We start from the raw sequence: 15,623 nt of genomic DNA, 5'->3' as shown, positions 1-15,623 counted from the left end.
AGAAGGATGAGCTTCTTCGGATAAGTTGTTACAAGTTCTTATCCAGTTTCTACGTTTATAAGCAACAAGATAGTTACGAACCGCTCTTTGCCATTGATGATGTAGGCGTAAATATGCATCATTTCCGGTTCTATAATATTCTCGAAGATGTTTTCGAGCTTGCTGTATAAGTGGAATGTAGGTTGGCGGTAATTTGGGCCTGTGCGGATGCACTTGTTCTGTTGGAATATGGTCCTGAGCACTAATTTGTATGGCTTTAGTGATAGTTGAAACACATGAAAGCAACTCAGTTTCATTAGTTGGAGGAGTTTCACAATGAAGAATGCGTTCAAGATCCTGCCGGAAAAGAGACCAGTTAGCCTTATCATATCTCGGAACATGACGAGGGGCGATTTCTTGGCGTGGACGTTGTCCTCGAGTTAGTGTGAGTTTTACTGGATGGTGATCGCTCCCAATCGAGTCCAAAACTTCTAGCTGACAGTCTGAAAGAAGTTTTAGAGAAGTAATGACAACGTCAGGCGTGGTCTGGCTGATAGGTCTAGTGTGCGAAGGAAGGACATGAAGATGAAGATGGAGATTATTAGTTAGATATTGTTGAAGGTCTGTTTTTTCACGATCACTGCGACTATGTATATTAATGTCTGCCATGATGATAATATTTCGATAGTTATGGGCGATGTATCGGAAATATTCTAGCGGGATAGGTTGACGTGGTCGAATATAAATCGTACTAAAGTTGATGATTATAGAAGGAAAGTATATAGAGTACAGAAGATATTCCGGTAAAGTACTAAAAGCTGGCGGATTATATGACCTAACTGGATATTTTGGAGAAAAGCCTATTGCAACTCCTCCTTGCGCACGAGCCAGGTGATCATGATAGTCATGACGTTGTAGTTGATAGCCAGGAATGCGGGCTGGCATGTTCGGTTTTAAAGCGGTTTCGTTAAGTGCAAATACATTGATATGTTCCTCCAACAACAGTGTTTCTAATAATAGTTTATGCTGTGAAAAAGACCGAATATTAACAAATAAGAAAGTAATACCCATGAGGAATAATACTATGCAGATTGTATTAAACAGCAGTTTCCAGAGATCCAATGTGAAAATGAACATAATTGTTAGAATATGTTGCATGTAGATTGATGTGAAAAATGGATTTTGCGGCTGAGATAATGTGGTGAAGGATATTGGCTCGCTGAAAGGGAAATATATTTTGGAGCACCAAACTAATGTAGCGGAGAAGATCTTCGACTGTTAACGGTGGTAAGATGGATTGGTTAACTTGAGTTGTCGTGTCGGTCGTTTTTAGGGGTACTGTTAGCTCCGGGTGTTCTGGTTTTGGTACTGGTTTCGCTTTGCAACGATAGCTATAGGTAGGATGATCCCCACTGCCACAGGTGTTACATTTAGGGGGTCCTCGTAAGTTGGGACATGCTTTGGTATCATGTAGCCCCGAACAATATCCGCACTTAGATGGATTGGAACAAGCTGCTGTAGTATGGTCATTGTATAGCTGACATTTTTCACAGCGGATAGGTAATGGTCCTTGTGTTTTAGATGGTTCTACACGATGTATTTTCTTGTAAATAGGTGCACCAAAACGTAACAGGTAATCAATAGTATCTTGTTGCTTAGAAAGTACACGAACCATGTACGTCGGACCATTATTATTTCTAATTCGAATGCATTTATCCACTGAAATTCCTTCTTGTTTCAGTTCCTCTTGGATTTCTGCATCGGTGAGCTCTGGAGAGACTCCTCTAATAACGACCGATAGAAATGGCGGTTTTCGAGGTGGTGGAGGTTGTTTTTGTCGTTTATCGGTTAATTTTGTTAGTTTAGCGCTCTTACCGAAGATTTCGTAGGAGGCTTTGTTACGAATAGTAACTCCAAAATTTGGATCTTTAGATTTTAGAATGTAACCGTTTCTAGTTGGAACAATCTGAACCAGAGTATCCCGTACACGTGGAACATATTTCATGATTTGAAGAAAAATCATTTTGGGATTGGTATACTTCGTGTCGTAATCAGTAAGAATGAAATGATAAAGAGGATCGACATTTGACTGTATTGAGGATGTACCTTGAACCCCAGTAGCAATATTGGTATGTTGCGGATTGAGTTCTACATCCATTGATACCGCTGGGGACCGTGACCGTATGCGTTTTGCTGACTGTGTAGAATCACTAGAAGGATGTCTATCTCTACATACAGATGATACTGGTTGACTTCCCCAAGAAAAGTGCCGAGTTCGGTTAGAAGGTGCAATGGGTGCCGTTTGTTCAGACCGTGTGCCTAGGTTGGTAGAAACTATAGCGGGTAAGCCGAAATGTTTGCCGAGATTCGATTGTCCGTTAGTGTTGCTAGAGTCCGCCATCTTAATGAAACTACCGAGGGCCGAAGCCCAAACGAGGATGAAAAAGATGAACAAGATGATGAGATGAAGTTCAAAAAGCAAGTTTGCCCTTCGAAAGTGAAAACTTCCGTCAACCCTCTAAGTGTTGTATGTGTGCTTTGCTCCCAAATGCGTATTGCAACACTTGTTCCTCGCTGGCACACTAACTAGCACAAGAGAGGTTAGGCTCCTTGATTCAGTACGTTAAATTGAATATGACTCATAAAAGTTTTATAAATATCAATCCTGCAAACATAGATGAGTTTTAAACCATCACTCTACGAAAATTATCGAAAGAATTCTGGGGTCTTGTAGACATTTTTGTTCAAACAAATAAGTTAACCCTACAATTCATGATTTTTTTTTTTATTTTCTGTGAAAAAATAGTTTTGCAAGAGAAAACAAAAATGAGTAACGGAAGTACCGGTACGCTTAATAGTGCCATCTATGTGGAAACTGAGAAATTACAACTATCTCCGAACGTTTCCAATCTGGTTCTATATGTATTAGCAACTACATATCGTTATGTAGGAAAGCACAGATTATTTACCACTATGACCCATATCTGTCTAACTATGCATTGTAGGGTTAAAATGTAACGAGCACAATCAACGACAAATGAAGACCACTGGGGAAAAAAGAGTTAGGTCAAGAAATGGTCGAAAATGTGTTAACAGCAGAAAATGTAGCCTGGAAGGTGTAGTTTGCATAGACTAAATCCCACAATAAGAAGAAGATTAGTCACTAAGAAATTTAATGCTCAAGATTTCACCTACAAGGGAAGAAGGAAGTATATAAGTGGAAAACAGGGCAATTGTGTAAAGTATAATAATAATAATAATAATAATAATAATAATAATAAGAAGAAGAAGAAGAAGAAGAAGAAGAAGAAGACTCCTTTTTATCCTGTAGTCTTCAAATACAATTAATTTGTTCTAGCCACAGAGACACGATACTGTATGTATTTTTTACATTTCTAAATGTTTCTAGGCCCTGATTAGAGAAGAAGTAAACTGTTTCGAAATTTACGTAACTTGCAAATACCAAACTCTACTAGTGCTAAAGTTGATGAGTTAATGCCACTGTTACCCTGCTATAAGGGGAAAGAAGGGGAAGGACTGCTAAGATTCGCTAACCAGGTTTTGTGTCAAAACACAACGCCAAGCTACAGTAAACGGACAATAACATTATCCTTTTAAAAGACAAAGGAATAACACTAAATTAAACAAAACAAAATGAAAGCTGAAAAACACAAAGATAGTGCGAAAGTGTGCCAAAAAGACCAAAAAGTAATTTCTAAACATAGAACTCTGACAGATAATACAAACGCGCAAAGATATTACTAGAGCGCGTGGAATTATCGATACAGGATCGTATATTCATTCATATCCTGAAATATTGTTCATTAGTCGACGGGAAAAAAAACTGTTCACTAAACTTGTTCGTATAACAGACTCATTGCAAATCAAGATGTTCGTCTACTGTAATCCGAACAATTCTAATGAGGTAATGCAATAAACATTACTCTTAAGTTAGTTAGGGTTAGCGAAATGTAAATAGAAATTTAATCGGGAGAGGCAGTTTACTTCAGACACCCTGATCAAAATTATAGTTTTTATATGTAGCATATAATTGAGATAGGATTGTAAAATATCCATATATATATATATATATATATATATATATATATATATATATATATATATATATATATATATATATATATATATATATATAGGATGTTCAGAAAGTAACTATGCAGTGCATAACTTGCCGTATTTTATTTTCCATAAACCACTTTAAATAACTAAAATTAACTCGAAGCTAAACTTTAATGTGATGGAACTTATACGAGATGCTGGAAGTGATCCCCTTGCACTTGAAGACACAGTTGCACACGTTTCTGCATGTTCTTGAAGACGTGCAGAACATCGGGAGTGATATTCCAAATGTGACGTGTCAGTGCTGCTTGGAGTTCTTGTACGGTGTGTGGAATAGCCTTCACAGTCCTTTCCCTTCAACGTATCCCATAGAAAGTAATCCCGTTGAAACAAGTTGGGTGAACGCGGAAGCCAGAGTCCTCGGAAGATGATACGGTCACCGAAGATGTCCTGTAAAAAGCTCATTGCCTTGTAGGCGGTATGTGCAGTCGCCCCATCCTGTTGGAACCAGGCATTCTCAATTTCCTCCTCATTCAGTTCACCTAGGAAGGGCTCCAGAATGCAGGTGCAGTGCCGTTCTGCATTTATGGTATCCTGAAAGAAGATGAGCCCAATGATGCGTTTACGAGTCAAGGCGCACCAAACACGAACCTTTTGTTCATGCAGTGGAGACACATGAAATTCATGCGGATTCTCCGTACTCCACACACGACTATTCTGGTTATTCACGTAACTGGAGAGGTGAAACCATGCCTCATCCGTGAGAAACATTTTGTCAAGAATCCCCTCACCACTGTCCTGCAGGAAAGACAAGAACCAGTTGCAAAAGTTCACACGAGCCGGGCGTTCGGTGTCTCTCAGTTCATGAACGACCGAAATTTTGTACGGATATATGGACAGTGACTTCCGGAGAATCTTGTGAGCGGAACCCACGGACACTTGAACCTGCTGAACTAGTCGTCTAACCATTTCTTTGGACTGTGCAGCATCACGTCTTCCACCTCCGTCACCTTCTCTGCGGATGTGGCTGTGAATGGAGTACCTGATTTTGGAGCATTATGAACGCTTCCGGTCTTTCGAAACTTGGTGATGAGGTTCCGTACAGCATTGCGGTTAGGCATCTTCACTCCTGGGAGCTTTGCTGCAAAGGCAGCTTCTACTTCTGACGTAAACTTGTCTCCATTGCGGAACACATACTCCACAAGAAACATTCTTTGTTCAATCGTCAGCATGATGACATGGATCCCAATGATGTCACACAAGGCGTTGGTCTTCAACCAAACCGGACCTGTGAACAAATACAAATACCTGGTCAAATATGATTTAAATATGTTAAACAATTTAAAATGTTGTATTACTAATTGACAATCATATCATTCATCACTTAGCACACCATAACATGGCACTGCATAGTTACTTTCTGAACACCCGATATATATATATATATATATATATATATATATATATATATATATATATATATATATATATATATATATATATATATATTAGGGTGGTCCAGCATAGAATGATAAAGAAAAAAATATCTGTAATCTAACGCATAGTTGCCAATTTTGATCCATGTGGTCTAAATATACTGAATGAAAAATTTCATTGCAGTAAAAAAATATTTAGAGGTCGCTTAAAGCCTTCAATTATGCTCCATGCCTGTTATTTGAAATATTGAACGTATTCGCATTTAAGCGGTGATGGACCTTTTCGTTGCTTTTTTGTGCAATGCTTGTGAATTTCATCCAAAAACAACATTTAAAGTGGCCAGGATTTCGTAATAGAGCGAGAAGGGGTGCGTGACATGAAATACCCATTTTTAACTTACACCCCCCTTTCCTCCGCACAAAGCTGCTCATAAGAAAGAGTAACCAAATGCTTGCTGTAGCTTTTTATTTTCAACGCTGATTCTTCTTTTTCTCGTTTCTTTTTGTTTAATCCTTCCTTAATTTTTCCATTTTTTGGTTTCGAACGGGGTTTCATACCCCCACCCCTCCTTGGCTACGTGCCTGAAATGGTGTTTCTAGTGTAAGTATAAATATAAGACATATAAGTCCACGACTGGAAGAGAAACGGAGTTATATTTATGATTGGTATCGTCTAAAATACGGACAAATTTCACGTAATTAATTATGCACCTCCCACAATTTTGGAGAACATCCTAGAGGTCCAAATATTCCACTGTTTCAACGTTTCCAAGAGTTTTGGCCAAACCTTAAGCATTATAATTTTAAGGCGCTGGAAGACGAACGCCTTTCCATGCCATATGTACGAACACTGAAAAATGAAGTTGTTATGTTTCTACAAAATTGTCTTGTACATAAAGAAGATAATAACTAAGTTCCCCGTGATGACTATAAAGAAATTATAGAGCTTTGCCTGTTGATACTTGGTGAATTTCCAAAGGAGTACCGTTTCAAGTCACCAGGTGCTTACCATATGGCTCGTTGGATGGGAAAGGTAATATGCTGCTTCAAGATATAAATTTTCCGCGAAATGTTTAAGCTTACAGTCAAAGAGGAAAAAATATGCAGGAAATGTGTTTATTTGCAAGTCTCATATACGTGAAAGCATGGATTTCGTGCCCCAAGACATATGATGCCCTCGTCAACGACTTACTTCTGTTCAAGCAGATCAAACAATACGCCATAGTGAATAAATCTGTGTCTGAATCTGCAATGAACAAGTTTCAAACTCACTTGCGGTATCTTGAAGCACAGTTAGTTCCACTCTCACTGTTCTCTGAGAAGTTATCTTTCGAGGACAAGAGGAATATTATAAATCATCTTAAGACTTGTGAAGAAAATTGGAGTTCAAGAGGAATAAAACTCACAGACTGCCACGGCTTAGAAACAAAGAATCTTCATGATTTGACTAATTGAGCCTCTCTTTGCGCCTTACGTTCTCTTCGAGTTGACGTCAATTTCATGTTCCAATGTGATCCCGAGCACTGGAGTAACTCGGACAAATTCCAAAAGGAGAAACGAATCGTCGAGTCACTTAAGGTTGTCAACGATGCTGCTGAACGTTCAGGGACAACTTATGTCCAATTTCAATGAGTCAATCACAAAGAAAGAAAGTGAAATGCAGAGTCTAATTGAGGTTGTTGAGGATCACAGAAAGCATGTTTCAGATGCTAGAAAGAGCACTTTAAAAAATTACCAACTTCGCTAATAACCTTATTTTTTTCTGTTTAAAATGAACAGCAACTGCAAATTTAGAAGTATCTCACTTACTTTGAAATCAATAAATGGTAATTTTGGTAATAGCTATTTGCAAGTTTAGTAATAATAATAAATAATTCATTTTGTAGGGCAGAAAGTACAATTTACTTTATAAGGATTGAATTTTTAAACCTCCAGTATGTCTCGTATACGACATAATGATATGCATCCTATGGCACAACTTCGTGCCGCTTAGTAGATGTATCTGCATCCATAGTCCATTTTTGACCTTGAAAGTACTTATACTCTATGTGCATTTTGTCATTGAAGTAATGAATATTGTAATTACTCTAAGTACTCTCATTGAAGTAAAAATTGAAGTACAAAGTTTTAATTGAACTTGAATTATTACGGCTTTTTTTAACCGGTACTTTAGATACAATTACTGACATGTAATTCTGCTGTACTGGACTGTAGTCTCATTACTTCGCGTATGTAACATTGAAAATATTTAGTTTTTGTACTAACAGTTTCATTACTGTGTTACTTTTTGTATGTATGTATGTAACGTAACATTTCGCGTATGTAATTTCATTGTCGGACTGTAATTGAAGTTCATACGTACCCGTAATATACCCTTTATTTGAATCAAAGTTGTGATATTACGTTAGGTATGATAGTATTCTTGATAATAATGTATGTGTAAAGCTTACTTACCTTTCATACTCACCCTTTCCGGATGTGTCGCGCGGAACTTTCATATTTGAGAGTGATGAAATTTTTATGCCCAAACCTGCTTAGTTTAACCGCTTCGTACTCGCTTATATTTATATATGAAATTGATTTTTTATGTGCGAAATATTAATTGTTCTTCTTTATAAGTTGTTTGGTAGAAATTATCGTATTTTCTACGATCTTTACGTAATTCCACAAGTATTTTGTGCGATGTTGACCTTTTGCATAAATATGGTTTTTAATGAAGAATCATTTCCATTTGTATATAGACTTAGAATAAATTGTTTGAAAAAAACATATAAATGTTTGAGTATTATGAGCTTGAAATTAATAAAACCATATTTTACAAGTTGTATGTTTTTTATTGAAATTATATTGTTAGAAAGTAAAAAAGAATTGCATATGTAGTTATTCATACAATGAGTCTTATCATGAATAATTACGTTTATGAAGTATATAAGTTTAGTAATTAATAATATACAATATGTGTTTGTCATTTACCATTATAAGTACAATTGAAGGTACATACCTTCGGTAATCAAGATAATACTTATACACATATAATAATGTTGCACAGTAGGGTAACAATAATATTAATTATGCTAAGTATTTTATGTTACATAAAAATGTCCATGTAATCTTATATCATATACAAAATATTATCAAGTTGAATTAACAGGTATCATTATCACAAACATTTTCATTTTTTCACATGTGTAAAATCAAATTTTTCATTGGTTATAGAATAAAATTTACATACATGCGTGGTTATAACTGAGCAAAGTTTAACTTTTGTATCCATAAGGTAGTGCTCTATAGTCTGTATTACTGTGGGGATTTAACCGTCGTCTCTTGTTGTTTACTACTCTATGCATTTTAGTTTCAGGTCTTGTAACTATAATAAATCCAGGTTTACGAGTAATTTTACGTGGATTTAACAATGTTTTGCTTTCAATTTTTTCTTTTACTAAATTATAATAATGCTCAAAAGTAATTACTTGACGTGCCCTAGAATCTAAAGTAATTCCTCTAATTTTATGCACGTAATCGAACTCTCCAGTTTGAATATTTTTCATTCTGTAAGCATAATTCTTTGCTCCACACCCTATAAAGACATCTATTTCCCATCCTTCTGGAACCTCGTTTGTTAATTCTCCTAAGTAAGACCCTATCGCAAGCTTAGATTTTTCATGTCGTGGTTGAACAAATATAATACTGTCTGTGTCACAGTACAGAACGTTGTCAGGTCCAACAGTAGTCAGTAGATCGTGAAGTTTAAGCCTCGCCCATGATGTTATGAATGCTGCAAGCACAACATTGGAAAATTTGTTTGGTTTGTTTTCATTTTCTTTGTCTTTATACGTTACAATTAAATGTTTTTCTCCTATGGGAATTACTGACTGCACCTCATATTGTGGTGCATATAGATACGACATAAATTTTTCGGGAGTATCGACGATTACAGATTGTGAAAGATCTGTTCTTTGTCCCCATTTCCCGTACAGCGAATTCAAAAATATTTTCGAAATATATCTTAGTCCAGGATTGTATTCTATGTTTTCATAATTTAACTGTATCCCCTCATGTCTGAAATATTTTTCAATATACTTTTCCTGGTTTTCTTTTGTAGTGCATTCTGCAGGAAAGCCTGAAGCTTCCTGCTTCATTTGAAGGAATGTATTTACATAATTACGAAACAAACTATTTGAATGGCCGTCTTCAGATCCCATAAGCTCAAATTCCCAAATTTCTTTTATTTTCAGTATTTTGTATCCGCATTTAATCGCTCTATGTAATTCAGGGGTACAAAACGTATTTGTAATGGCGCGATCACTTTCACAATGTGTACATTCTCCAATATTATTTTCCTGCATGCATGATCGACATAGACCAAATAATAATTTTCCATTCCATGTGTAAGGGAGGATTGGAAAATATAAATCGGAGGGTAGAAGAACAGTACATTTTACGAGACCATGGATTTTTTCAACGTTTGGAAAAAACGGCCCTTTGTGAATGTTTGGTTTACCTATTGGGAGAGGTTTACGAGCCATTACCCAGGGGTGAAGACTAGTGACATCTAGGTAAGAGATAGTTTCGTTATCATTACATTCATGCAGTGCCTTATAGCATTCTACACGACCACCATGGAAACTTTCTTTAGGGACAAGATGATCAACAAGATCATCACATTGATCTTTAATAAAATCTTGTATGGTTTTGTCTGATTTTACCTTGGCGTCCCATTCACATTCCCAAATTTCAATAACATTAAATTTTCGTTGTTTCAAGTACTCAATTTTTGTGGTCGTTGATTCATATCGATCCTGCATGGTTGTACGATGATTTGAAGACGAATCAAGACTTGTATGACGAAGATTAGCATAACAAATTTTACACCCATGCCAAAAACAGCCATTAAATTCAAATACTGTGTTTGTTTCACTCTCGTACCCATCGACTTTGTATTTACCGAAACGTCTTTCCAATCCATTTGCGGAATATTCGATTTTTGTACCTCTGGTACGTTCCATATATCGTAACCACTGCAATGCCTTTAGGCTTTGTCGGTCACGATGATCAAATCCAAGGGGTGGAATAATTGGAATAGTATTTTCCGGTAGATGCAATGATCGATAAGTTAACATTGAAGTACTTGCAATAGTGCTTGCTGAGATAAAGCACTGGAGACCACCAATTTTCTCTTCAATTAGATTGGAAAATTTAATCACTGCCTCCGCTAAAATTCTAACATCATTCCGGCAGTAATCAAACATTTCCTTTTGCAGATCGTACTGCATGTTGTTTTCTATACATTCTTTGTGCCAACTTATTAATTCTTTGCGTTCTTCCGGACTTCGTGAATCCGGGTCATGGTAATGTAGCTCAGGAATTTTTCCTACATAATTTTGATTTTCCTCTGTATTAAATAGGTATGGAAAATATCAATTCTTTAAATTTTGATTTAAGCCTAATGTCTTTGAGAGTGCAGATAATTTAATACCCATATACAGGAAAGTATCCCTAAAAATAATTTTATTTGATAATCTTATCTCAATAATTTTGTGTCCCTGTGCTATTATGAAAGGTGAAAAATTTTGACTTTCAATCATTGTCTTAGCCGCGAAAATCATATCATACTTACTGCCGTTATGAGATAGTGCTACGACCGATTTAAAGGCCGGTCGATCCATGAGTACGTGACGTATAAAGTCTTCCATGCTCTTAAATGAAAACTCACGGATTCCATCTTTATTTCCGCATTTTACGCATGGATCATCTAAGGATTTATTCTTGCAATCTGAACAAAGATACATTACATACACTAAATTGACAATGTGTTCTTGTTCATCACGATCATTCTTACCGAGTAACATCGTCTCTAAATCAAATATAATATACAAAAATGCGTTTACATGAGATGGTGTTGCTTTTTGAACGAAACATACGTGATCGCACTCGACATGATTATAGCACGTTTTACAAAATCGTTCATCACATGTATGTGGAGATTTGCGTCGCCGAATATCATATAGAACACAACATTTAACACAAACTTTGACTTTGTTACAAACACTCTTCCCATTTTCTGTTACACTTTTATGGTTTATATAGCATTCTTCCGTAGGAAATAGTCTGTGACAATCTGTACATTCGCGTTTCAAATTATCTGAGGAAGACACTTCATGATATTTTTCACAATACGTACATTTGTATGCACATTTATGATCTTGTACATGATGATAAGCTTCCAAACAATGATGACAGTATCCTTGTTTTCCTAAAAGTGATCTGATATTTGTAATCAACTGGTAATATTGATCGTCATATAAAATATAAATTTGCTTTCCAGCCTGGATTCCAGAATATAATACATTAAATTCACGAGTCATACCATTTTTCTCGTAAACAATAACTTGGTAATCAGGTAACAGATGATTTTGAATCTTTTTCACGTCATCTAAAGTACATCCATTCTTATTCACAATGTCTATATCTACAGTGGAACACAAAGCTACTGCTTGTTTCGACAAACGTTTTGGGTTAGATTTAAGACGATATAATTGCTGAGAATTATGATCGGCTTTAGCCTTCCCAAGAATAATGCTCTTGGGAAGACAGTATACATCCTTTTTCATAGGAATCACATTTTGTTCTAGGAAAGTAATTAAATCAGTGTGTTTCTTAGTACCAAGGGTTCGTCCTCTTCCTTTACGAGGGTCAACGATATGTACTTTAAAAGTAACCTCATCTGCGAAGAGAAACTCTTCATTACTGTTTAATGTGTTCTCTACTATATAGAAAATGTTCATATGGTAGAGAATGTTCATATTTAACTGTTTATTAATCCTATGGACAAAGGTGAAAAGGATCATTTTTAGCTAAAGGCAAACAAACTATCGATACAGCGGCAATTCACTGCTTTCTATTGTTCTGAGTGTAATCATCAAAGTATATTTCTTTCAGTTTTACTCAAGATTTAGAAAGGATCTTGCAACTGCTTAAAGTAAAGGTCGCTGAAGAAATGAATTCGAAAAGCAGAAACATTACTAATAGTTTCTGATACATAGTTTGTGCAACTACATGGCAGTGTTTTGGAAGTTCCAATTAATTATCTAACAGATTCTTCCTTAGATCATAATGATGTTCTCTTTTCTCCATATGAGAAATCGTTAATTTTCTCTTAGTCATTAGATTTCCTCACTATTATGCAAGTTAAAGATATATATAAGTAAAACATTATCTTAATTTCTGAGCTTTATTTTATCGAATTATTGTTTACGCTTAAATAACATTTAAGTCATTTTCTTGGTCTTTGTAGTGTGTAGTAGACTAACAAACAAGTTTATTGCCTTATTTAGTTCATTGTTTAAATTATGACTTATTTCAGCATGTTATATAGATTACCCCAAACATAATTACCTTTGTAATAATTACTCAATCACATGTTTCGGTAAAACACTTTTCATAATTCAAATAATAGTAGTAATAGTAGCAATATTAATCTTAGATGTAGTAATAAATACAATTTTGAGCTATAACCGTAAAACATTTTAAGCTTATACATACATTTCTATGAATAAACGTATCTCCTAAGAATATATTAATGTAATATTTTTCTAACAATTATTGCACAAGAATATACTATTCTTATTTTCAATACATATATTTTATAAGATTACCATAAAAATAGTGTTGAAAGAAAAGCATAGCAGTCAAATTTATACAAGATATAATAAAAAAGTTATAAAGATCAACCATAGTAATGTAATCATGAAGAGAATATATATAGTAGCAATAATATTCCTAATAAAAGGTATACAAGACAATTAAAATGCTATTCATATGCTCATGATATGCTAAAGAGCAAGGAAAAATGAAGTGAGGTAATCAATCATTGTAATAGAATTATCTAATAAGAAACGAAACTGTTCTACAACAAGCTTTTAATCAGAAAACAAACGAATATGTAAGCATAAGAATTAAAGAGTATGTGAAGAAAGAGGTACAATGCATAGAACTGAAGGAATTAGCTTCCAAAGGAATTCCAGAACAGGACATTTGCAAAATACGCAATAAAACACCCAATATTAACGTAATTGGGAAAGACGGAGACAGAGAAGGGAACGTAATCTTCAATATCAGATTCACACAGTGACACACAATTAGTAGAGATTAGAGAAGACGAAAGGATAAAGAATGAGAAAGTAAAACGATCTTATATATTCTACATATAATATGTCAATTTACATGAAGTTGGTAAGAAGTAAGAAAGGATGTCGACAATAGCGAAACGTTCACAAATCCTTTCCATTTCTCTATGCAAATATATTATGGACCAATTGACAACATTGTACGTCAATGATCTGGTCATCTTTCGATAATATATAAATTATCCCACACTATAAAAGTTTTCACCTCTCTGCGTTCATCTTAAGATTTTCTTTTCCTGTAACCTATCATATTGTTCTCGTCAACTTTCGCAACGATATACCGTACGACATTGTTTTCCCTGGCATTATACAGTCTCTTATTATACAGATTCTTTCAAACAGTTCCTAGTCTGAAACTGCCTAGTTCGCGACCCAACTAATTCTCTTCATTCTTCTCCACACCCATAGTTTCAACCTTGTACTCTTTTTCACGTATTTGTTTTCATACCACGTGAATCATTTCTCTTTATTTACGGACGCAAAGAATAAACTTCCTCCTAAAGGGTTCTTTTGCCATTTCTATCCTTGCTTTTATTAGACGTTTGCAAAGGTGTTACTACTCATGTACGAAAAGTCTAGTCATTTGTAATTACAATGGATAACGCTCATACAGGAATTATAGTAAAAAAAATGTGAAATATGCAATTGAAATAATAAAAATTATAGTGAATTAAGTCGAATATCTTAAGCTTTTTTAGTATAATCATGTATTATATATGTGTTCAAAAAGTATATCAAGCAATACCTCCTATCGATATTTTTAATTTAGTGCCCTCCAAAATTATGCAAGCAGAATTATTACTATGCCTCTTTCAAAAGAAAAAATAACGGAAAAGAGGGGATCGATTTCTTCGATCAATTGAAGAGGCTGTGTTACCTTAAGAGTAGAGCACTCAACCCTAGTACGTGGGACCCCCTGCTTAGATCCCATTATACATCAAATGGTTTTTGTAATGACGTGTGCTCCTCAACTGTTTGTTTTAATTCTCAGGTGTCCTACAGATCATGAACGTAAGAATAAAACTTGAAGATTTTATTGTACAGTCGCGCTTTAGAAAATGTATCCACAGAGGATAAATAGACACATATATGTATAAAACATCAATCTATCTTTTGTAAGCTAAATTCTATATTTAAAAAGTGCCTAAATGTTTTCTATATTTAAAAAGTGCCTTTAAACCATGCAATCAACGTAATTAATATTAGACAATTTATTATTCTCGGTTCATTTTAGCACACTGCAGTACGCAGTATTAGTACTGTGTACTAATTACATACACAAAATTTCAATGAAGAGGATTCTTCGTTAACTAATACCGTATCATGTTCTAATTACTTTTACATTATCCCCATTTAAACTTTTTGTTCCAAAAATCTATGATCTAATGCCTCGATAAAATAGTATGGTTATGTCTCATACGAAATGTCTTCCTTTCATCCGAAGAAACATTATGTCTGTTTCCCTCTACCACTATTATTTCTTCCCTTCATAAATTACTTGTAAGTATTCGCTTTCACCCGTCTACTTTACCCTAAAATCTAGATATATAATACTAGCGAAACAAAATAATCTCACTGATAATGTTAGTATAAAAACGTCCCAGCCTGTATGTCACATACGCACGTAAAATTACATTCTTGGTACTAATTCTTGTTCTCCATACTGTCTAATATATTCCTATAATTTAATAGTTAGCATGGGCGCTTTTCGTACACGTAGGTCCAAGTTTGATTCACGGTGCTTCTTTCATATAAACCATAGTAATCGTTTTACTTTTTAAATTAGTTTCGCATCTTTCATAGCCAGGAAGTGTAACCCTAAGGCAAGTAAAAAACCATATGCTCTATACATACAAAAGGTGCTTGTCCGGCATTCAATTAATGAAACTGAGACGCAACTTTAAGCAAAATAACATTTTCAAATACTCTCCTCCCATTTATA

The 15,623-nt window shown here is 35.0% G+C and overlaps 1 protein-coding gene across 1 annotated transcript; it reads right to left on the bottom strand.

Moving 5' to 3' along the window:
- Positions 1-5,012: 5,012 nt before the first annotated feature.
- Positions 5,013-12,298, bottom strand: LOC145660790 (uncharacterized). Its single transcript, XM_081726198.1, has 3 exons — positions 11,113-12,298; positions 9,997-10,887; positions 5,013-5,347 (listed from the first exon to the last, which is right to left on the bottom strand). The coding sequence occupies exons 1-3, from the start codon at positions 12,296-12,298 to the stop codon at positions 5,013-5,015; spliced, it is 2,412 nt and encodes an 803-aa protein (XP_081582324.1).
- Between the last annotated feature and the right edge of the window lie 3,325 nt (positions 12,299-15,623).

The sequence above is a fragment of the Thermobia domestica genome, chromosome 9, assembly GCF_964235325.1.
Source record: "Thermobia domestica chromosome 9, izTheDome1.hap1.1, whole genome shotgun sequence".
NCBI lineage: Eukaryota > Metazoa > Arthropoda > Insecta > Zygentoma > Lepismatidae > Thermobia > Thermobia domestica.
This window is presented reverse-complemented; position numbering and strand designations above follow the sequence as displayed.

Excerpts from the sequence above, each read along its gene's own strand:
- LOC145660790 (XM_081726198.1), bottom strand. The coding sequence starts at position 12,298 with ATGAACATTCTCTACCATATGAACATTTTCTATATAGTAGAGAACACA. Across the intron at positions 10,888-11,112 it reads AGCACTATCTCATAACGGCA|AGGAAAATCAAAATTATGTA; the intron begins GTAAGTATGATA and ends TATTTAATACAG. Across the intron at positions 5,348-9,996 it reads TCGTAAACCTCTCCCAATAG|GTCCGGTTTGGTTGAAGACC; the intron begins GTAAACCAAACA and ends ATTTGTTCACAG.